Raw genomic sequence first — 25,408 nt, 5'->3', positions numbered from 1 at the left:
CCTCCTCCTCCTCCTCCTCCTCCTCCTCCTCCTCCTCTTCTTCGACTACCTCAGGCCAGGCAACCTAACTTCTTAAATACTGGTGGCCAGGCTAGAACCCAACATCTGTCCCCAAGGGTATCATACAGTTCCTTTGAGACTCAATACTCCCTATGGGTGTTTGGCCAAGGCTTAAGCACTTAAATGTGGTTGGGGAGGAAGAAGAGGAAGAAGAAGAAGAGGAAGAAGAAGAGGAAGAAGAAGAGGAAGAGGAAGAGGAAGAGGAAGAGGAAGAAGAAGAAGAAGAAGAAGAAGAAGAAGAAGAAGAAGAAGAAGAAGAAGAAGAAGAAGCAGCAGCAGCAGCTGCAGTATAGGAAGCCAGGTGTAGTGGTGCATGTCTATAATTACAGCAGTTGGGTGAGATGGGGAGATACGGTATTCACATCACCTTTGGCTACATCTTTTGTTAAAGGCCATCATGGATGACTTGAGACATCATGGATGTCTCAGAAAAACAAAATAAAAAATACCAAGTATTTTTGGGGAAAAAAAAAGAACCATTTATCTGAATAGTGTGCTGGCTGATAAGCTTGTCTGCTCATCCTCCAATGGAGGAAGAAGCCTTCCTGCCACCAGAGGTCCCCTCTTTATGGCTGTCATGGGGTCCTCAGATGCTCCAGGGGCCCTGTAACATGGATCTGACTCAACAAATATAGAAACACTATAGTATTTTCTCAAATGTCAATGTTTAAAACTCAATGCACGCAGAAAACATCATTTTTTCATTTTACTTTAGTGTTAAGTCCGTTTTCTTGACCTATTTTGCATCTGAGGAGACACAGGCATTGGGAGATTAAGAGTCTAACAGAGGGCCTCAGTCTGTCAGGTGTTTGATGGGAACACGTCTAGGCTTTTTCACTAACAACTGCATGTGAAATCACAGGCTCTCTCTTCCCATTGCAGCATTATTTATTTTAAGGCCAATCTCACTGAACTAGAACAATAAAATACAAAGTGAAAATTCTCCACCTTGCAGAGTAACAATGAGCCAATAAGATGAACTATTTTATGCTTCACAAAAACACAGGATAATATCAGTAGCTAAAATGGCCTATAAAGCACTGCTTTGGATAAGCAAGCAAGAAATACATAGTGGATTTTAAAAACTTTTTGCAGCAAAAAAAAAGTGACATATTTCAAGTTAGACTCTAAATACCATCCAACACATACATTTTTAGACAGACCATTCTTCAAAGCAACATAAACATAGAAAATATTTAACATTGGATTGAATAAAATATTTTTTAAATTGACCAATATTTTCCAGAAGTGTTCCCTTTGCAAATGATTTTTAAACGTTTACTTATTTATTTATCAAATGCATGCCCTACATATAAGTGCTCCACTAAGCTAAATCCCTATCCCATAAATGGAAAAGCTTTAAGCTACTGTCTTTAAAAAAATTATTAACTCTGAGTGGGAAAATGGCTCTGTGAGTAATGGTGGTTGTCACCAAGCCTCAACCTGAGACAATCCCGGGGAAATGAAAGAGAGAACCAACTCCTGCAAGCTGTCCTCTGACCTCCATATATGAGCCATGCCATGCATGCGTTATGTGCACATGTGTGCGCGTGCACACACACACACAAAATGTAAGAATTTTACATTTTTATTTATTCTAGGCTGTAAGTTCTTTTTCTATTACTGAAAGAATTTTAAAAATAGACTGAGCTCCTCTTTGGTTGACTAACTGTTGTCTTCTTAAATAAGTGGTAGCGAAATCATGCCAGTGAGCAAGGATCCTTCTAACTCCGGATGTCCACGATTTGAAGTCACGGAGCAAAGGTTGAACAAGAGCCTGAGCAGCCACCAGTTTCTCCACCTGCCCTCCCTAGGGAGGCTCACGTGCTGCAACTGCACTAAATGTCCATCCTCCTTGGCTCCTCCCACCGAGGGGTAACTGCCTCTCCTGGTCCTACTGTTTTATATTTAACTGGCATGTGGGTGCTTTTATTTCTTAGGCAAAAGACCAGAGGACTATCTTAGCGAATCAAAGCTGCAAAAGAGAAAATTCTTACAGATTTCGGTGCTGGGGACTCCCACATCGCCTAAAGTGAGATTTGAAACTGACAAGCTCTGTAGTGCAATGGCGGCACAAAACTTGTGGGGTACCAATCAATATCTGACTGGATTTAAGGCCCACTCCATGAGATGGAGCCCAACCCCAGCATGCTTAGGTGGCCAAGAACTGAAGAGTAACAGCCCAGGGGCCTAGAGGAAAACCAGATACTAAAGTTCTGCTAAGGGAACATAGCAATAAAATAACTCCTAACAACATGCTGCTATACTCATGGACCAGTGCCTGGCTCAGCCATCATTAGGGAGGCTTTCTCCTGCGGGAGATGGGAACAAACACGGAGACCCACAACTGGACAGTGTGTAGAGATTGAGAGACCCTTGAACACTCCGTTCTAAATAGGATCTCTCCATCAGTCCTTCCCCTCAGGGCCCAGGGACCTCTGCCGAAAAGGAAACAGAAAGATTGTAAAAGCTGCAAGGGATGGAGGACACCAAGGAGATAGGGCCTCTATACACAGCAGGACAAGTGCACATGAGAACTCACAGAAACTGCAGAGCATGCACAGGACCTACATGGGTCTGGGCCAGATGAGGTCCCAGTGCTGGCGGGGAGGGGGATGGACAAAAGCCCAAATCCCTAACCCAGACACTATCTCCAATTAATAACCATTCACAGATGAAATACTAGTTTTCTCCAATGGAGTCTAGGAAAACAAACCACTCTTTAGGCCAGGCCCCATGCCCAGCAGGAAAACTCGGTCTCATAATTCTCTGTTAGGGCTTTTTCTTTCTTTTTTGTTTTTGTTTTTAGAGATTTTTAAAGACAAGGTTTCTCTGTATATCCCTCGCTATCTTGGAACTCACTCTGTAGACCAGGCTGCCCTCCACCCCATGCTGGGACTAAGGTGTGCACCACCACTGCCCAGCTTCTTTCTTTTTTCACCTTATAGATTCTTTGTGTATATATTATGGCTATCGGTTTGTGTTTTGTGGGACTCCTGTGTGTGAAGTATGTGTGTCTCTGCTATCGGTGCTTCTTGTGTTGTTTCTTTGGCTCTTTTTCTTCTGTTTGCTTGTTTGTTTGTTTTATCCTTTCCTGCTTTGCTTGTTTTTATCTTATTTGATTTACTTTTTTAGGTGTTTTCTAAGGAGAAAAAGGGTGTGGATTTTGGATGGGAGGGAAGTTGGAGAGGGATCTGAGAGGAGTTGGCAGAGGGGAAACCATAATCAGAATATATATTATGAAAAGAATCTATTTTCAATTTTAAAAATTCACTAGCTCTGTGCATGAGCTAACATTCAAGGAAACCTACTTACAAAATGAGCCGCCAAAACAGACGCAGAGATCAACATGAAGGAAAAGGACCATTCAAACAGAGCTCCGGGAGGTAGGGAAGGAGAACATGAACGCTGCTTGCAAAGGAACATTCAATAACAAAACAAGCTCCCATGAGCAAGTTAGGACTGAGGGCATGTCATCCGCCAGACGGCTAAGTCTTCCTTCATTACGTTCCTTTCTTCTGTCCCTCCTACCCACAAGTCAAGCTTGCACTGTATTCTGACACTCCTCCACCTCCTCCAGCTCTGACAGTCCCCACTAAGTCTCTCCAGTCTATGGCGCAGGTTCAGCTTCTTAGAGTGTCCACAGGACGACATGTGTCACCAGAAGTGATACAAAGAACACAGGCAGTGAGAGGGACTTCTAAGTCAGGCTGGCTCATCACTTTGTAGGCCGAAATGCTGATGGAGCGCTGTGGAAGCCTAGTGATAAAGATTTTATGAAGGTAACTGAGAACACGTAAGAGATGCTCATCCTGGCAGGAACCTAACCAGCGCGAGCATGGCAACAGCGAGAGAGAACAGTGCCCGGAAAGCAGAGCAATAGCTGTAAGTTGTACTGAGGCCTGAGGGAAATGAGCACTGAGAGCTTTGTTAGCGGTTGCTAGCTGTCAAAGAGCCTTGTCTCCTACAGGGAAGGGCAGACTCGGTTACACGTCAATCAAACACGAGTGCTGCAACTCCATGAAAGAGAGGGTAATAAATATTATAGGGATTGCTGGATATACAAGACTTTTATGTGGAGTTTTCTTTACTTTTATGATATTTAAAAAGTTGTTAAACCATCACTGATGCTCAGCCTTCACTGTGGATCTGAGTCTATTAAAGATCACCTTGGAAGACTGTGGAGACACTCAGCTGATGACGGCTCATAACCAAATGTCAAGAGTCACCTTGGAAATTCACCTGTGCGTGCATCTGTCAGAATGTTTCCAGAAAGGGTCAGTCGAAGAAGGGAGACCTTCAGTGTGGGCAGCATCGCTCCATGGGTTGGGGTCCTGGGCTGAATCATGTGGAGAAGGGGAGCTGAGCACCAGCATCCATCTCTGCCTGCTAACGGCAGGCATAGTATGACCAACTGTCCCGTGTTCCTGCCACCATCCATTCCCTACCATGACGGACTCAAACTATGTGCCAAATCACACGTCTCTGCCCCTCCTGGGGTTGTTTCTGTAGGGACTTTGTCACAACAATAAGAAAAGTAATGTATATACCATCCTTAGATTGGGCTTCAAACAATAGGCTGTGGGGAGGCAATACACTCTAGTGTGACATCCCTGAAATAGAAAATGCAGTAAAGACATCCAAAGGTGTTGACATGCTCAGGCGAAGCGGATACTTAAGGCAGAGTGCTGGCTACAAGGCCTGGCACGCCGATGTGTGGGATGGAGAAATCAAACGGCAGGTCCCTCTACAGACACTGGCTAGGCAAATCCCACGGAGGCACTAGGCTTGCATCTCCACTTTCTAACAGGAGGTGGCAATGTTGTGTCGCAGAAGACTCTCACCTCAGGTAAGAGGAACCCTTCAGGAACTGCCACGTCTCTCCTATATGGTAAACTGGCAATTTGTGTTAAATGGCAGCATCAGCCAGCTGGGGAGGCACTGGGCCCATCAGGGGAGGAAGGAAAATGCATACTGAAGGAAGGAATGAAACTAGCTAGGGTGAACAGGAGGCAAGCCTTGCTGATCAGAGGTCTAAAACACAAGACAGGGAAACAAAAACTGTCAGCTACTTCCCAGGACACAGGGCCACCCCTCTGGCAAGACCCCTTCGTCCAGTAAGGAAGACTTGCTGCCAGGAAGGCTCTTAGGGGCCTGGGATAACTAAGAGATAACTAACCAGCAAGTAAAACAGAAAGGCCAGTTTTCTCCTCCGCACAGACTGACTGGGACAGATACAGCATTCGTGAGTCAGAAAACCACCAGAGATTATGTTCCATGGAAGATGGTTAAAGGAACAGTGCCCTGCTCACTAAGGGCATCGGGAAATGTTGGTGAAAGCAGCCTAGGCAGCACTCGGGCCCAAGATGGTCGCCTCAGACAGTTGCCTCGTCAAGGCTGGGTTCACTAGGTCCCTGTAGGGTTCACTAGACCCCTGCATACACAAACCTGGGTGGTTAGCATCTGTGGGGTAATCTGCCAGCCAGCTCCCTCTAGGCCATGGCAATGTGAAGTTGTTTGACCACAGAAGCTTGAGGCCTCACAGCACTGACTGCTAAGGACAAACAGAGAACCAAGGTGTGCCAGCGACTCTGGCCGGCAAGGTGGCCACAGCTGGAATGAGCAGACCCCAGAGGGCTGGGCACACGTGTGAAGGGCTTTTCCTTAATTATCTGAAGTGGGAACACACTTCTAATCTGATCTTTGGGGAGATAACACTCTAATGCTGGTCTTTCGAGGTGGGAAGATCCACCTTTAATCTGGACCACAGGGTCTACTCGCAGCCCGTATAAGAGATAAGGAAGAAAGAAGCTCTCTCTTTGCCTGCCTGAGCAAGTCCATTCCTTCACTGGCATTAGAACCCACTTCTTTGGGATGCTGGTATATACTGAAGACCAGCTGAGATACCCAGACTGACAACTAGTGGATTCTTGAACCTTCCGTTCATAGGCAGCCACTGTTGGATTAGCTAGACCTCTACATCATTCTAATAAATCCCCTTTCTATCTACAGAGTGATTCGTTCTGTAAATTCTGTTACTCTAGAGAATCCCGACTAATACACAAGGAGATCCCAAGATACCTTCTCGGGAACACAGCACATTAGTAGCAAAACAGAGGGGCCAACAGGGACGCTGACGCTGCTTGCTACCCACAACAGGGACGCTGCTTGCTACCCACAACAGGGACGCTGCTTGCTACCCACAACAGGCAAGTGTGGAGGAGCAGGTGGCTGAAGATGTCTCCCCAATAAAAGGCACAATCCGAGTTTAGTTCTGAAGCCTAGATCAATAATCCTATCAACACGGGTCTCTTTTTTTTTTTTTTTTTTTGAGACATCTTTTAGCTTTCCTCTGTAATACAATTCTCTTTAATTCTATGTAAGTTTGAATTTCAAAGGACATAGACCTTTAAATAGTATTTCTCTCCTCCCAGCTCCCACGCTCTGAAGATCCCAGATAGCTCTGACTTAATATCAGAGGCAGGGCTGCTGGGTAACCTGCGTGCAGTTAAGATTTACACTAGCCTTCCTTCTCATACCTGCAGGCTTTTATAACATCCTATGCAGACAGGGGTAACTTGGAGCAAGTTGCTACTTTTAGAATACCAAACAGATGAATCAATGTTGAGGAATTTAAAAACTGATCTATTTTAAGAGATTTCTGATCTTCAGGAAGCAAAGAGCTGAGAATTTAAAAAGTTATGTTAGAGATGTCTCTGTCCTAAAATTTAAGAACATGATAGCTAGAGAATTCAATTTCCAGATAAAGCTTCAAAATTTTAACAGAATTATTAAATATATATTATATATGTACTGTATATATAATAATCAAATAAGTGTGTGTGTGTGTGTGTGTGTGTGTTTAGAGGTCGGAGAACAGCTGTGGGAATCAGTTTGCTTCTTCCATTACGTGAGTTCCAGGAATGAAACTCAGGTTGCCAGGCATAGCAGCAAGGTCCCTTTCCTGCTCAGCCATCTGCCAGCCCCAAAATAATTTTAAAGCATACATATAAATACATTTAGATTGTTTGCTCTCTGAAGTCATTATAGAACATTTAGCAACATGATATTCACCTTTAGATATTTACTGTTGTGGATTTTCAAAGTCCTGAATGTATTTGATAAGTACAAATATGTGTGTACTCTTCTCATTTATTTGGTCACATTCAAGGGTGGTCAAAGCTGCTGTAACTCTATTGCTAGAGTTAACTGGGATAAATTGTGTTGGCACACCAGTAAACTTTTGCATAACTTATATAGGCTGGCAACCCAGTTAAACCACAACTATTATGTATGTAATTTTCAGGAAAAACAAGTTTTTCTCCTAATCTTCAAAACTTTTTTCAGTTACTTATATTTATAATAGTTATGGTCTGATTGGGGTCACTAGGCAGGTGGTGCATGCCTTTAATATGCCAGCCAGCACTCAGGAAGCAGAGGTAAACTTATTTCTGTTAGTTCAAGGCTATCTAGAGCTACATAGTGAGTCTGTCTCCAAAAAATAAAAAGAAAGCAAACTACAGATAATATTTACATAAACGGGGTTTGTGGTATTTGGATGGTGTAGGCAGGGTTTGTTTGTTTGTTTTTCAGATTCCTAGTATATACTAAAACACACACACACACACACAAGCCATTCTTCCCTGGTCTTCAGTTCTTAGTCTTGTTCTGTTTACTGAACACACACTGACTCTCTCTTATTTGTTTTGTTTTGTTTTGTTTTTCTAGAGACAGGGTTTCTCTGTGTAGCCCTGGCTGTCCTGGAACTCACTCTGTAGATCAGGCTGACCTCAAACTCAGGGATTCACCTGCCTCTCTCTGACAAGTGCTGGGATTAATGACGGGCGCCACTATGCCTGCTACACACTGATTCTTATGTCACCATGAATTCATTTCCCAGTTCCTACCTTCCTCATAGCGCCTTTTGCCTCTCCATGCACAGTTCCAGCTTTGTGTATAAATGTTTTGAAGCAGGCATCTAGAACACCATAGGGGGATTAGATGGGTTCACGGAAAAAACAAGCCTTTTTCCTAATCTTCATTCAAATAATTTTTGAGATTCCAAAGTAGAAAAACAATATATTCCTACAACTTAGAATATCTTACTAAACATTCAAATAGTAATGAGGAAATGCTGCTGCTGCTCTGGTCTGTACCTGAAATACCCACAGACTCTTGTTTTCAACACTTGTTCCCTAGCTGGTGGTACTACTGGGGAGGCCATGGAACAGTTAGAGTGAAGTCTACTAGAAGTGGGTAGCTGGGGTGGGTCTTTGAAGGTTACACCCATCCACTTCCAGCTTCCCTGGTACACCAGCAACTACTAGTCTCCGCCATGCCTTCCAGTCACAATGGACTGAAGCCCTCTAAACAGTGGTTCTCAACCTGTGGGTCATGACTCCTTTGGCAACACCTCCAAAAATATTAACATTGTGATTCATAACAGTAGCAAGATTAGTTACGAAATAGCAACGAAAATAATTTTAACAGCTGGAGGTCAGCACAACATGAGGAACTGTGTGAAAGGGTCGCACGCAGCACTATGAAGGTGAGAGTCGCTGCTCTAGAACAAGTCTTGGCTCCCTCAAGCTGTCTTCGACAGGGACTGTGGTCACAGGAACGTAAAAGCAGCTAAGAGCTGCCACGGTGCTGATAGCTGAGCAACAGTGTCCATCTAACTGTAAACTGCCTGACTCTCCAGTGTTTTTCCATTTAAAACTGGCTTGTAATACATTACTGAATATGTCCTGGAGGCAAACTCTGAAGTTGGCATTAATCTGGAGAAACTGATACTCAACAGAAATCAACTGCCTTGCCCTGTTCTAGCATGGATGTGCCTTCCTAGTGAGAAATCACTCCACACACTTAGAGATTCATAAAAACTCTCCGGCGCAGCAGCACCAGCTCTGGCTAATGCTCAGAGGGGCCGGCCTTGAGCAGGTTTTCTAACTTATACACACCACAGGCGTGTGCGTCCCACAGATGCTGCCACCCTCGCGCCTCCTTCAGTTCCCAGCTCCAGGCTCCCTTTGACAATTTAAACAGAGACAGGAGACGGCAAGTCTAGCCTTTTGGACAGATGGACAGACGGACAGATGTGAGGGTTACACAACAAAGATATTGCCAGAAGCATTTCTTAAGTACCCCAGTGCTGTTCTTTTTGAATAGTGGCTACCCAGGGCCATCTTGTCCACCTGGCAGTAATGGCAGGGTGGTTATAACCCTTGAACTGGCCCTTAGAGGCCTGTTCTTTGGTATGGGATGAACCTAATGGCTGGTTGTAAGTCAGTTTCCTCTTTTTGCTATGGAAATGGAGCCTAATTGGAGGTCGATGTTACTAAATAAACATTGACAGAAACTCTCTTAGCATCCCTAAACTTCAGACTTCAATTGTGATACAAACTTTCATTCCTAGCTTTCTGACAGGTCTGGTGAGTACACTACTTATCTCCCAGTCACAATGGGGCAGCGTTCCATAATATGTTCTAATTATGATAACTAGTAAACCCTTTGTAGCATCAACTTTACTACTTCAGGTTTCTCCTACAGCAGCCTAAAATCCCGAATTTCTTCTTCTTAACCTTCTTACATCATAGAATGGTGTGGAATAATGTTTTGTACACTGTGAAGATGTGTCCTTTGTCAAGTGCTGTGGGACAATGGTCTTTCATCCTGTCACTTGTATTATTTTTAATAAAATGCTGATTGGCCAGTAGCCAGGCAGGAAATATAAGTAGGGCAATGGCAACCAGGCAGGAAGTAGAGGCGGGGCAACAAGAATCCTGAGAAAAGGAAAGATTCAGTCTGCAGTCATCACCCAGACACAAAGGAAGCCAGACACAGAGCAAGCAAGATGTGACTGCCTCATCAAAAAAGATACCAAGCCATGTGGTTAACTTTTTGTTATTATGAATAATATTTTTTTTAGATTTTTAGACTAGTTAGTACTTTCTATTTTAGTTGATTTATTATTATATGTGCCCTGAAACTTAGTTTTATTTTCTTAAATAAATAAAAACTGCAGTCTCTCTGCATACATTATTACTAAATATATCTATTATTGGTCTTTTCCTATGTGGTCAGACTTCCTTGTCTTCATTGGCCTATCTTGAACTAATTTAAAAACTATATATCAATAGTTGTCATTTCTTCAAGACTTGATCAAAATGCTTTCAGGTCCCATTGCTGACTTACGTGCATAGCAACCCTAACACTCTCAAACAGCACACTGAGTAGTGTAGGGAGTTTTTAGTTTTTTGTAAGATTTTTTTTTTTATTACAAGGAGTTCTAGACTCAGCCCAGTGACACTTCCTCACTACCTACCTACCTCTGCAATGAAATCATGTAGCTCTCCTTCAGTAGGGCAGCATCCCAGTGACCTGATAATTGTCCCAATCTCTCTAGGAAAAAAACAAAGTTGTAAAGAGTTTCAGAATATAAATTCTGGAAAGGCAAGTATAAATTATCAAATAATTATCTAAATTATTTCAGATCACCGGTAATATTGCAAATCACCTCACTCAAGTATTGGCTCACAGCTGTACAAGAAACTTTCTGGGAAAAGTAAAAGGCACACAAGTGAACCAGGACAGACCAATGCTTTCACTGACTGGCAAATGCAAACCCTGACTAGTTCAAAATCTCAAAGCTCCAGAGAAGGGATCAGGGCGGGATGACAGGAGGAAGAAAGAATGGCAGCCATCTGATGTCTGATCTCAACCGTTGCTTAACTCTAATGGACAAGGAAAGAGAATATATGTTAAACATTTAGTATGCTAATATGCACCTAGCAAATCTAACGCTAGCCTTGTACTGTGGGAGCCTCATAAGTTCTAGCTATACGACTAAGGAGAGCCAGGCTGGGTTCAATTTTACTTCTCTCTGCTCGCTGTACTCCTGCTTATTTCAGTTGAATTTTGTCCTCTTATCTTGAAAAGGCAAATGCTTACAAAGCTATCTGTAGAAAGAGTTGGTCATATTTGCTAAAGTAAGAAAGACCCACTGGCTACCACAGCATCTGCTTTGGCAAACACACTTAAACTGTAATGGAAACATCCCTTCAGTGGTCATGAGATCCAGAGACCACCCTCATATGGTCCATGCAGATTTCACACTGTTGCTCAATCTATATAAGTTGTAAGAAAATGCAGGATGGGACCAGACTTTGCAAAACACTCTCTTTGGTCTACTGTAAATAAAGCTTTGTTGTACAGCTCTCTGGGTGCTGCTTGGTTTGAAAGATGGATTTCCATAACACTAGAGCCTCAGATTCCACATCTGTAGAATGAGGATGTTGTTGTCTATCCCAAATGTTTGCCATAGAGGCTCCATTAGTGACAAAGAACTTAAATCATGGTCTCCAGCACCAAACTACATCAAACGATGTAGGATCAAACGATGATGCCACAACTGGCTAGACTGGACAAGTTTCCTTCCTAAATGCTCCTAAAGGCAAAACAGCCAGTACCTTCCTCTAAGCACACAAAAGGATCTGGAGACCCAGGGAGAGTCAAGTACTAGTATGAAAGCTCAGGGAGGACAATGTAGCCACTTTCTCCATCCTTCCCCATAACAATGAAATTCAATCCACCAAATAACCTAAGAAAAAGTATCCAACTCAATATTCTCTGCAAATAATGATGGGATTTGTAGTAGATTATTATACATTTCCATTCAAATTAAAGTCATATTTGAATGTTAATAAAATTTCACATATGTTCAGCCAACACTTTAATTTCCTTACCATTTTGGATAATTTTAGAAGTTTATTTGCTGTGTATTTTAGCAAGAAAAACAAATACTTTCTGTGAGAATTATTAAATTCTTAGCTTAGCGGCTGTGGTGTGAGCTGACACGAGAGGCAGAGCAGCAGTGGGGAGGCAGGGCTCTACCTCTGTTGCTCACACATCCTCATGACAATTCATCACCACCACCACACCATGCAAGGTGTCTTTCTTTTCTGTCTCTCTCCCTTCTCCCCTTCTCCACTCCCTTTCTCTGGCTCTCTCTCTCTCTCTCTCTCTCTCTCTCTCTCTCTCTCTCTCTCTCTCTCTCCCCCCCCCCCTCCTCCCCTCTCCCACTCCCCCCTTCGCTTTTCCCCTCCATAACCCACTAAATATACACCCACTTTCTCTGCATGGCACATTTGTGTCTCTCACCCAGCTTGTGGGACCAGCTGCCTTCGTGGCCAGCTGTGGTCTTGTGCCCACTGCCCACTGCCACCACTCGGGGATCTACGGTGTTTTATTTTCACCATAACATTTGATGCTCATGACTCGGCCAGACTCTCTCCACATTCCCTCCTGCCTTCAGGCAGGCCAGCTGAGAACACATGAAACCCTGACCTCGGGAACCAGGTTTCTTTACAATAGCTCTGTGTTCTATCTGCCTGAACACCGACCTCTATGCATACCACCAGCTTCGGTGGTGAGTGCTTGTTGAAATAGGAGCGGCGGGGTTGCGTCCCCAACACCCCGGCCGCTTGGCTAGCTCATGCCCGAAATAACAACACACAAACTGTGTTCATTTAAGAACTGCTTGGCCCATGAACTCTAGCCCTTACAGGCTAATTCTCGCACCTGGACTAGCCCATTTCTAATCATCTGTGTAAGCACCCCAAGGTGCGCTTACCGGGAAGATTCTAGCCTACATCCATCCGGGATTGGAGGAGCTTCATTGCGTGCATCTGCCTGGGAGAGCTGAGCATGGTGTCTTTGCTCCAGCAGAGCTGTTGAGTCTCTCCGGGAGCAGAGCAGAGTCTGACCTCACTTCCTCTTCCGCCCAGAATTCTATTCTGTTTACTCCTCCCATCTATGTTCCAAGCCATGAGGCCAAGCAGCTGGTTTATTATAACTTAACCAATGAAATCAACAGATTGATATATGACACTCCCACATCAAGTGCTCCCTTTCCAGTCCCCAACCACAGCCTTCATGGCTACAGTTGAGCCCTTTGCTAACATTCATTTCTGGTTGCTTCCCATAGCTAAAAACATGACCAAACTAAAGGGGTTAGTCTTCCCACGCTAGCACTGCAAATGCTGTGTGATACATTCAATTTGGGGCCCAGGGTCCCTCAGATTTTTCTTTCTTTCTTTTTCTTTTGGACCACTCATAAATGGTCCCTGCCATGAGAGACCGCTTGGAGCAGCCTCTAGCCTCTCTGGCTTCTGAGTCGCCCAGACCACTCAGGCTTCAACACCCCGCCTGTAGAGAAGAGACATTTCCTATAGGCCCTGTGGAAATTTGGGCGGGTTTTCACATTTTCAGCTTTGGTATAAACCCTCAAACTATCAGCCACCCGCCTGTGACTGCTCTGCCAGTGTCCTGCGGGCTCCACTTTTCCATGCCACTGCTACTGCTGGTCCCATGGAAAGCGACAAGATCAGTCAAATCCAAGAGGCAGCTATTTTCAATTCCAGAATTCCAGCCTTTGCTCCCCGACACAGCTTGTGGTAGGGTGACTCAGCAACAGGGCGTATCATGCCTCTAGGTCTCTCTAGTTATTATGGTTAAAACTCCTGTGGCTCAAAAAACATGGCTTCTCCATACAACATGTGACTGCTGCCATTTTTGACAGAGGTCAGGTGATCTTATCGCAATCTTAACTGAGGTCAGGTGACTTCACTGCCATCTTAACTGAGAGTCAGGTCAGGTGACCATGACCCACCATCTTTACTGAGGTATTCCCTGTCTTGTCTCTCAGTGTTGACTCCGTTGCATGTGTGCTTTGTGCCTTGGCATGCCATTGGTAGGGCCCCCCAAGAGCATCCACTTCACCCAATTCCTGTTCACTGTATATGTGCGTACATGTAACTTCAATGCACCTATGTTTACTGTTAAATGTTATAACTGTCTGTTCATTGTATCTCATTTCAGACTATAAAAACAGTAAGTCTCATGTTTTAAATTAGTATGTACTTTAAGTCTCTTAATCCAACCCTGCTTTATCTGTTAAGTTAAAAGCCAGTACAGTCAAGCTCGGACCCAGCTCTCCATGCAGATTCTATATTGTAGTTATAACTCATCTATATCCAGTAAACAGCCCTCCGCTGCTCAGAGATCTGGGGAATATGGCATTTAAATGCTTAATTATTTAAAACTTTTCATAACAAAAAGAGACAGGTTGGCTCCTAGCAGCAGCACTCTGTTTCCTCCAAAGAAGACAGAAGACAGACGGGAACACAACAACATCCATCAGCAGTTCGCTTCAACTGCCAAGCACTGACCACTGGGCAAAAATCTAAACTGAAGATCTCCACACAATGGACAGAATCACTGGAATTAATAGTCTAGCTGCTCAGGACAAAGTAGGTTTGTCTTCCTACAGATTTCTTAGCCACAGGATCTCCTAAAACCTGGCAGGCCCTGCACTAAACAACAAAAGGCAAATATGACCCTCAACGATCATGGAGGACCCTGAGGAAGGGCTCTGGGTAGAAACCAAGTAAGTTCTCTGTCGTTTTTTAACCAATAACTCCTCAAGTAAAATTTTATCCTCTCAAAGATCTCTGATGCAGTTTTACAGCTGAGAGGTTTTGTCAGTTTAAAAGGACAACCAAACAAATTTCAGTAAAATACAAATACAAGTTATTCAGGTGTGTACCTGCAAGTTATAGAGGTGTGAGGACAAGTGCATGCTATCAAACCTTTCTCTCATGCTGCCTTTCATAGTCTCAAAAACACTTTTCATTGTGCGAAAACATCTGTCACAGTCATTCTGACATAAATATGCTATTGTTTATACAATGTATATGTCTAAAACTTATGTTTTCACAAACCCAAAGAATTGAAGAATCCACCTTAAATAGGTCAGATACACCCTTCTCAATTCCCTGGTCCTGAATTTTTTTTTCTCTTCCTAAACTTAACTTTGTCCTCTAGTCTGCCAAACCTTGCCAGGTCCAGGAGACACCAGACATTTCCATACCACAAACCCTGGACAGGAGTAAAGTGACCAGCTACACCAGGATGTGGCCAGTACCCAGCTTTCTCAGCCCCTCCCCCCCCCACAGGACGACACCCACAAATAAGCAGGAAGCAGTCTTGAGTTGTGTGATCCTCCATCCCAATTCCTTTAACCTGTTGTGCTTAATTTCTCACCTTTTTATTATAAGAAAGAGATGGGAATGTTATAATCTGCTGGCCTGGTTGAGACTGGGCTTGTGTCACGAGAAGCAGGCGTGTCTGGCTCTCTGACAATTGAGTAGCACTTCCCTCTAAATGGCAGGTGGACATAGGGCCAGAGAAAACAGCTCATGAGGAATTACCTTCAGTGGCAATCCAGGGAAGGCAACGCAGCGTATAGACGAGGAGATAATAGAAGGGGAAATGAGGAAGGGATAGGAGGGTGGCATTTAAATGCCACTACTTCTAAATAGTTCTTTAGATGGTAATGAAGTGAGATGGAGCGATTCCAGTAGGTCTCCATGTGTGAGGCCCTGGGTTCAATCCTAAACATCAGCAGGGATGGAAAGTCCCCCAAGTCTGTGAGGTGGGAGGAAAGGGCAATCACAGCAGACACCTGGATGACTCAGAGCTTCCCCTGTGTCCCGTGGCCTGAACAAAAGCCAAGGCTGGAGACACAGAAGACTAAGCGATCCTCTAAGCTACTCTCACACGGCACTGGTGCCAGGAACATGGGAACACAGCAGAAGGGCCAGGTGGGCACTGCAGAGCTCCAGATGGCTTCTAGATGAGCTGGGATGCTATGCTGGCCGTGGTGAGAAAACTGGGCTGCTGATGCTGCAGCCTTAGGAACAGTGATGCTCCCAAGGGTGGGAGACAGAGAAAAAAGAACACAGGCAAGAAAAAGACTGGGCCTTTGTGCTGAAAGAGAGGGGGGCTTAGGAAGGCAGAAAACTTGGAAGAGAAACATAGGAAAACACCAGAAGAGATGAAAAATGCCAAACGTGGTGGTACACATTTGTGATCCCAGCATTTGGGAAATGGAGGCAAGAGAATCAGGAGCTCAGACCCTCTCCTTCATAGCAAGTTCAAAGCCAGCCTAGGCTACACGAGACTCTATCTCAAAAACAAACAAAATGATAAAAATATAATTTCAAAAAATACAAAACAGAAATTCCAACAACAAAGGAAAAACCAGAAGTGATAAAAAAAATGTGAGTCAGGAATAAGAAATGAAACAAAAATATAAAATAAGAAAACCATAGTGGGAGGGTCTTCCAAGGAAGGAGAAATAGAATATAGTGCTATAAGGGTATAAAGAGGAACTTACAAGGATTACGTGGGGTGAGAGAAGGGAGGACAGAGTAGAAGAGGGAATATGGGGGGGGGGGACAACTACACTAAATGCCTTTTGAAGAGCCACGTGAAAACCTACTACTGTAGAAGCATCCTAAAATATATACATGCATAAAGGAACTTAAATGGAGTCACTACACAATGGGGGAGAGAATACCCCAAACAGACAGCAGACACTGCCAAACCAAACCCCTAGTAACAAGTCATTGGCCAAAGGAGTGTTCCGTAGCTCCCCAAAACACTAAGTTATTGCCAACTTGATGATAAGACCCTACCGCTGCTGGGTGGTGGTGGCACACGCCTTTAATCCCAGCACTGAGAGACAGAGGCAGGCGGATCTCAGTGAGTTCAAAGCCAGTCTAGTCTACAAAGGGAGTCCGGGACAGCCAGGAATGCTACACAGAGAAATTCTGTCTCAAAAAACAAACAAGCAAACAACAAAAAAAAAGACCCTATTGCTGAAAATACTACATACTTATGGCATAGAACACGAAGAAATCTAAGTGGTACTCAGACTCATCCCACTAGCTAGTGTTCATACTGCTAGAAGATTCTACACACAGTACCTGAAGAGAAAAGTGATCATTAAATCTCATCCAGCTATAAACCCTGTGAGATTTAGTAATAACCTACCTGCAATACATGCTCACCAATATAATAGAGGCATGAATGTTAGGGAAGTAGGCAAACTTTTTTAAAAATGAGGTTTAAGGCCCACTACCTGAGATGGAACCTACACCTAAGACTAAATAGGTCATGGGCCCTGGGAAAAACCTACTACTATTATTTTGCTAAATGATCATAGAACTAAAATTATTCCTAATGACATATTGCTATACCCATATATCTTAGTTAGGGTTTTATTGCTGTGAGGAGACATAGTGACCATGGCAACTCTTATAAAGGAAAACATTAAATTGGGCCTGGCTACAGTTCAGAGATTTAGCTCATTATCAGCATGGCGGGAAGCATGGCAGCACACAGGCAGACATGGTGCTGGAGAAGAACTGAGAGCGCTACATCCAGATCAGCAGGCAGCAGGAAAAGAGCTTGCCTGGCTTGAGCTTCCGAAGGCCCACTTCCAGTGACACACTTCCTCCAAGAAGGCCACACCTCCTAATAGTGCCACTCCCGGTGAGCCCACGAGGGGGGCATTTTCATTTAAAGCACCACACCATAGATCAGTACTCTGCTCAACCTTCAGCAGGGAAGCTTCTTGCAGTAGGCAGTAATGAGCACAGAGACACACAGCTGGAAAACATGCAGAGAGGGAGATGCTCAGCCCTAAATGGAATGTCTTTGTCACACCCCTCCGTGAAGGTTCAGGGATCTATGTGGAAAGGGGGAAAGAAAAAATTCAGATAGCCAGAGGTGGACAATTTTATGAAATAGCATTTTCCAGACAGCAGGGGAAAGAGCGTGTATGAACTCACAGAGATGGTGGCAGCAGGTCCAAGACTTGTACAAGCTCAAGGCTGGCAAAAAATCTCAACACAAAAGAGGGGGAGCGGGCACAGTTCTAGCAAAAAAGCTACTCAAAATTAATAGCTTCTGGGCAAAGAAAGTCAGTTTTCTTCGATGGAGTGATACTGGGTGTATCAACCACAATCCAGGGCAGGCCCCATGCTCAGGAGTGGATGGCTAACACACTGATACTCTATGGTTTTATGACTTTTTTCTCTTATTTTTAAGAGAGATAACACAAAGATGGGTGGGTAAAAAGCAGAGAAAAAGCTGGGAGGGGTTGGGGAATGGTAAATAATATGATAAAATATATGGTAAATGATAAATAGCAATTATAAGAAGAAAACAACAGCTAGAATGATATAAAATGTTAAACTCGGTTAACCAACTTCTAGCAAGTGAGATTTTTAGATCAAGTGAACTGACTGAAAATTATTTTTTTAATTTAAATCTCATCACATTTATTTGCTTGTTTTTGTGTACAGCCGTGTGTGACTATGTGTATTTTATGTGTACCACATGCATCTGGGCACACAAAAGGCCAGAAGAGGGAATCAGATCCCATGGAGCTGGAGTTCCAGGTGGTTGTGAGCTGCCCAACATGGGAACCAAACCCAGGTCCTCCGCAAAAGTGCTCTTACCTGCTGAGCCATTTCTACAGTAATTAAACTGAGTTTAAGTGCATTTTAATATCAACTAGTCTTTAACAATGGCTTCAGAATGCTCGAAAACCTGAGAGCTCTTCTGCTGGCTTCTGCACATAAGTCTCTGATGCTGAGGAGCACCGTCACTTCAGACAGCTGACACAGGCTGTCTGTGCAAAGTCCAGCAGCTCCTCCATGGCTGTCGTTATTAGGACCAACTCACACAGTAATCTATCATGTACAGAACACAAAACTCAGCACAACAGTTGCTTCATTTTTTTAATTTTCTTTTGAAATATTATTTTATTCTTTATAAATCTGTTTTATGGAATTTCCAATAAACTGACAAAATGAAACATTTTTATATAAATGTTCTAAAATATGGAAACTTTATTCTATCAAAGTACAGAGATGTCTTATATTAATACATACAAATCAGCTCCAAAGCCTTCTAAATAGAAGAATTTGTTTCTGGACTTATACAGTCAAACAAGGCATCGGATTGGTTCTTGACATGCTGACATTCGATAGGTGTAGTATCATGTTGCGGACACACGGTGGCACCAGTGCTATTGAGCTACAATGTGAGTCGTCCATTAGGGCAGTCAAGGTCAAAAACCACCCCAGTGAAGACAGACTAAGGGCATCTGACGCAATTCTAGGGGGCAAAGGCAGCAAACCATTCACCCTCTGCGATACAGCTGCCCCACAACAGTGGTGCTGCACTCAGTTTCAGTAAACGTAGCACACTTTGGAAATGTCTAGCAACAAAGCAGTTGCTTTTATTATTTATTGAATAAAAGGGTTCCATTTATTCAATAAACATTTGCTGAAGATTGCTACGCTGGGAACTAGTTACGGGAGAGAGAACAAAACAAGAGCCTGGCCTTCTTCCCCGAGGAGAGTATTTTTCATACATCCACGCTATTTTGATGCTAAATAATAAAATAAAGCTAAAACAAGGACAAAACCTCTAGGGCCAAGAACTATCCTGTTCCAAAGAGCCTCTAGGCTCTTTCTAATCAACTAAAGAGCCTTTAAAAGAATAGAACAAAAATCTGGTTCTTAATTTCTACGAAGTTATTTCTTCTTAGTCACTGTGATGGGGGTCATGGCCTGAAAAGAACTCTGGGCTCTGTAAAACAGCAGACATAACAGACAGAATCAGTAACTTAATGACACAGCGACTTTGGCTCAGGGCTGTGACTACCGTGGGGAACGAGAAAGGCGAATCCCAGCTCTAACCTTGGAGCTTGCAACCAGGAGGGACAGAGCATAAACGTAAGTAAGTAGAGCTAATTTTAGTCAGTGATAAGCACTGTGAAGAAATCGCACCATCATTGCTTCTGTCCCTGTGTCAGTTTGCTGAAGCTATGGTGATAAAGTGTCACACAATGTGGGGAGAGAAGTGGGGCGCACACAATGTCAGCAACTTCTTTTCTTACCTCTCTGAAGGGGAGGTCTGGACTGTGGCTTCACTTAAGGCCTTCCTGCTTGACTTGCTGTGTTCTCATAGGTATCCCTCTAAACACAGACCCCCTGGTGTCTGCCTGGTGTAAGCCAGTGGCAAGCCATATTCCAGGCAGTGAGTCCAGGAATACTGGACTCCTGGCAGTGAGTCCAGGAAAACTAGGCCTCTTTTATAGCATCGTTTTAAATCTGATCACCTCTGTAAAACATCTTATCTACACAAAAGCTCACATTTTGAGCTATCAGATTAAGATTTCAAAACACAAACGAGAAACACTTAAGACAAGTATAGGTGATGATTTTTGTTGGTGGTAGTGATGGTGGTGGTGGTGATGGCAGGAGGCCTGGAAATCTTAGCATACAGAAGCCAGGAGTGAGTTCTACCCTACAGAATAGAACAGTAACCAGGGTTTACAAGATATTTATATACTGTGTGAAGATCTGGAAGAAAGGAAGAAAAACATTTCAAAACATGAATTTTGAGGACGGCAATAACATGGTTTTTACCCCCTCCTGCCCGGGCCACTCCACTAGCCTGCATGTGGCTCTCTGCTTCCGCTGTCCCAGCCACCCTTCCCACTGTCCTTAGAGCAGCACAGCAAACGTACAAGCCATTGTGTCACTCCCCTCTTACTCAACTCCCTCCACGGCGTCCACCAGCATTGGGGGTACTCTGCACTGGGGGCCTATCAGCCTTCTCGACTCTATCTGTACTGCACTCTGAAACACATGCCCACTACTCCCTCCTCTGCCTTTCCAGAACATGCTAAGGCTGTGTCCCTTCAACGGGACCTTTGTGTGTTTGCTTCCCACTAATTCTAAATATAACTATTTCTAGTCTTCTCTTCCTTTCCTCTTTCCTTCCTCTCTCTCTCTCTCTCTCTCTCTCTCTCTCTCTCTCTCTCTCTCTCTCTCTCTCGTGAATGTACACATGCATGAGTGGCCTCGGGAGCCTCTGTGAAAACAGCAAGTGCTCTTAGCCACTGAGCATCCCTCCAGCTCCTGCAATATGCTCTGATATCAAATAAAGCTGCACCGGCCTCCTTGATCTTCTCTGTCAGTTGCCTTGGCTGTTCTAACTTACTTTTTCATATATCCATTAAAATTCTCTTGTCAAGTTACAGAAAATTTTCATTCCCATTTGTGTTGAACTTATGTCAATTTAGGATGTTTTGACAGACATCTTTGTTTCAAATTTTCTATCCCTCAAACATGGTTTCCTTCCATGTGTTCTATTTTTATGTCACGTGAGTTTTCCTGTGGTATGGTTTATGTATTTCTCGTTTCAGTTCTCTCTAAACTATATTTTTGCTATTATAAATGGTCTTACCCTACACTGTATCATCTACCTGGACTCTCTTTATAGAATCATAAGGCTCCTGATGTCTATATATTATTTTATTTTGAAATGTTTATTCATTTCCCCTTGTAATGGGTGTGGTGGCGAGTACAGTAACACCCATGCCACCGAGAAAAGGTGGAGGTCAGAAGTCAACTCTCAGGAGGCTGGGCTCCCCTGCCACTCGGTGGGAGCCAGGGATTTCTCTCAGGCTGTCAGGGTGCGCACAGTGCCTCTCCCTGCGAACCCTGTCACCAGCTTTCTGAGGATTACACTTGCTTCTTACTACTTCACAACGTTTTACTTTTCTTTGCAATAGTTTCTTTACTCTCCTAGATTTCCTAGACATTCAGCCATACATCTGCACATAGTTTTTCTCCATCCTACCATTTCACATCCAGTATCTCTATCAATGTTATCACTTGCCCGATTGTGTTGGCTCATGCCTTGTATTAATATCAATTTACAACAGCAAATGTAGATATCCTTATCTTGTTCCTAATTTTAACTGAAACACTGCACACACCTCCTCATGGAGTAAGAGCCTCAGTTTGGGGCTAAAGAAGCATTCCTTAACACCTACTTTATTGAGGCTTTAAACTTAGGTCCATGTGCTAAGTTCTGGCAAGGCCTCTGAACTACCTACGGGGATGATCTGTGACTTTTCTTCTCAGGTATATTTACACAATGCACTATATTAATAAATGTCTAATATGGCGATACTTTTACATTCCTAGAAAAAAAAACATAGTTCGCTACTAGATTTTGTTGCTACCACTTAAATTTTATTTTTCAAGACTGAGAGCCGGGCGGTGGTGGCGCACGCCTTTAATCCCAGCACTCGGGAGACAGAGGCAGGCGGATCTCTGTGAGTTCGAGACCAGCCTGGTCTACAGAGCTAGTTCCAGGACAGGCTCCAAAGCCACAGAGAAACCCTGTCTCGAAAAAAAAAAAAAAAAAAAAAAAAAAAAAAGACTGGGTTTCTCTGTACAGCCCTAGCTGTCCTCGAACTCAGAGAATCACCTGTCTCTGCCTCCCAAGTGCTAGAACAAAAGGGGTGTACCACCACTGCCTAGCTAGTTGATTTTTTTAATACTTTTTTGAGATTATAATATAATTACATAATTTCTTCTGTTTCCTCCCTCCAAACCCTCCATATGCCCCCTTGTTCTCTTCAGAAATGTTCTGAAATATAAATTTCAGAAACAATTTGTCAGCTTGGGGGAAAGGGTGGTGGGGACTGGGGCTATAACTCAACAGTACAGTGTCTGCCTACCGTTCACAAGGTCCTTCATCAAATTCCTACCCTAAGAAAGAGATGCAGGAGAAGTGGGAGGGAAGAATAGGGAGAGAGAGGGAAAAGGAAGGTGAGGGGATGAAGAGGAAAAGAAAGATTTGCTAATTACTCTACCCATCTTGATATGTGCCCCACATTCCACGACACTGACTCAACTACATGGCCTACTAGACCACAATCCCCAGTCCCCTTCTATCTCCGGGGAACCTGGAAGTCAGAGTGGGGCTACAGCTCAGAAGAGAAACATAGATCCCCACGTTCTACCAGAGTGCCCACTAGGACATTAATCACTTAGCACAACCATCAAAGCATGGGTAAGAAACCAGTGAGTTCACCACAGAGTTCCAACTGCCGGTCTAGAGATGGGGTCGGAATTCCTATTAGGCTTAACTACCTCACTGGGGTAAGGGTTTCTTCCTGAACATATTTGCCATCTTTCGTGCTGTTTGATATGTCTCCCCAGCTACAGCTGCTTGAACCAGAGGTGGCTACTTAACCCCAAAGTCACATCTCTCTAACAGTCTTCAAGAGAGGCCTTAAGTCTCTTAAGCTCTGCCCAAGAAGGGTGTGCCCTCTGCCAACTATTAATAAGTGATCAAAGCAGACCTTCCCTGTTCTTCCCCAGAAGTTTTGAAGTGGGACATACAGAGTGGTACACCTAGGAGGGGAGCAGCAGAGAAGGCGGTGAGCCATACCCTAAGACTGCAGAAGCACTGAGAAAGTAGACACAGGGGAAGGACCTGGGAGACCGGTCACCAGCACAGTAGCTGAGCAGATCTGATGTGCAGCCACCACAGAGACACGAAATAGAGAGAGAGCCCCTGAAGCCTCTCAGTGTCAACAAACACAAACCCAGAACCTGGGCAGCTCAATCCACTGCAGTGGCTTTCTCTTTTTCTCTCTTCTGTGTGTGTTCGTGTGTGTGTGTGTGTGTGTGTGTGTGTGTGTGTGTGTGTGAGAGAGAGAGAGAGAGAGAGAGAGAATAGGCTATCTTGTAAGTAAAAATAATTCATAAGATAACTTGGAGAAATATAAGAAATTTTTTTGTTTGTTTGCTTTGTCTTTTGAGACAGGCTTTCTGCATGAAACAGTCCTGATTGTCCTGGAATTCACTCTGTAGATCAGGTTGGCCTTGAATTCACAGAGATCCACCTGCCTCTGCCTCCCAAGGGCTGGGATTAAAGGTGTGTGCCACCACCATCCATCTCAATAAAATTTAAAGTATTGGGTTTTTTTAATAGCAAAAAGCTAAATGGTACTTTCTACATTTGGAATCTCCTAAAATCTTTTCTAAACTTAAATGATTTCCTATATGACACCATTTGAGACTCCATAATTTCTTCAATGGAAATTCATTTTTCTCTTTTGTTAATTCAATCATTTTGAACCAGAGTCTTATGCAGTCAGGCTAGCCTAGAAGTTACAAGCTGAAGATAACTTTGACTTCTTGTCCCTCCTGCCTTTAGCTTCCAAGTGCTATGATGACAGTTGTGAGCCACCATATCACGCTCAAGCAAATTCTTTTTATTTTTAAAAACCATATAGCCCACTACTCATCCTATGTCCCAGTGACAAAATAAGGTGCAGGTCTACCAAAGTTCACTTTGGGGACAAATGAGTTTTCCAGACTTACTTGCAGAGCAATAGGTGAGGGGTGACAGGCAGGAGCACGGGTGACCTTAGAGCAGTCACACTGGAAGGTCTGCACCCAGCGTGATGATGACTCCCACATGGCTGTGTAGATGGAGTCCCCCTACCCCCAACAACCCAGACACCCTAAGGTCATGTGCTATTAGGGCAGAACCACATACAACTGGTTGGAGGGGGTCTCATGACCTGCTCCCTCCTTCATACCTCTTCTATAAGAGTTGACATAGGTAACTGCGATACCAGCTGCACTAGCCAGACTGTGTTTCTATTTTTTTATTATTTACTTTTAATAAATTAATTTGCTCAGAGTAATCAAAGTTATTCTATTGGTGGCTTCTTTCCTTTCCCCTTTTCTCTGCTGTGCATAAATGGAAAGATTTTTATTTGAATTTTTATTATAATAGATAGAAAAGAGGCCTGGTATTGGGAGTGCCAAGTGAGCAGTAGGTTTCTTGCTACTCTATGAAACATGAAATCTTTCCTCTGCTTCTTCAGACCTGGGAATAAACACACTTCCTGGGTCCCAACCCAATTTCTTGATGCTAAGGAACTTATGTTCTCTGTGGCCCTCCTTTCACTTTTGCCACACAGGACTGGAAGGACAGGAAATTCTCCAGGTGGTTAAGAGACATCCTGTACATCTTCAGTGTACCACATGTGACTGAGAAGTTAAAACTATTTGCATTAATAAAACAGAGGAGGGATTAGGTATATTTTTAGAGATTTATTTTGTTTAGTGTATATGTTTATACATAGTTATGCACCATGTATATACAAATGTGTGTAGGTCCCTGTAGAGACTAAGAGAAGGTGCCATGTTCCCTGCAAGTCAGAAGCAATTGTGAGCCTGTTCCCCTTGAGGGTGCTTTGGAACTGAACCCAACACCTCTGTAAGAGCAGCCAATGCTCTTAAACACTGAGCTATCTTTCCAGCCTCCAGTATTAAATAATTTCACTCTTAGTTTTGTCATGAGGATCTTAAAGGATACATTATGTGTAACATTATTTTCCACAATATTTTATTTATATAAATGTACAATAGATTCATTTCTAAATGAATTAATAGGGCTAGTGAGATGGCTCTGTGGGTAAAAGTGTTTACCGGATGACCCGTGTTTGATTTCTGGGATTCACAGAATGGAAAGAGAGCCAAGTTCCAAAAGTTGTCCCTTGACTGGCTTGTGCACACATGCAGACACACACACACTCACACACTGGTCA

General features: G+C 43.5%; 1 protein-coding gene across 1 annotated transcript in view; it reads right to left on the bottom strand.

The window, feature by feature from the left end:
• The window catches only part of Efcab2 (EF-hand calcium binding domain 2), a 79,394-nt gene that overhangs the window by 19,957 nt on the left and 34,029 nt on the right, over nt 1-25,408 (bottom strand). The window contains exon 3 of the mRNA XM_050142971.1: nt 10,389-10,461. Within this exon, the coding sequence (XP_049998928.1) occupies nt 10,389-10,461 (73 nt within the window). The remainder of the gene's footprint in view (nt 1-10,388; nt 10,462-25,408) is intronic.

This window comes from Alexandromys fortis, unplaced genomic scaffold (genome assembly GCF_014885135.2).
Source record: "Alexandromys fortis isolate MF-2015 unplaced genomic scaffold, M_Fortis_MF-2015_v1.1 scaffold_51, whole genome shotgun sequence".
NCBI lineage: Eukaryota > Metazoa > Chordata > Mammalia > Rodentia > Cricetidae > Alexandromys > Alexandromys fortis.
The sequence above is the reverse complement of the archived record's forward strand: the minus strand, read 5'-3'. Positions and strand labels throughout refer to the sequence as shown.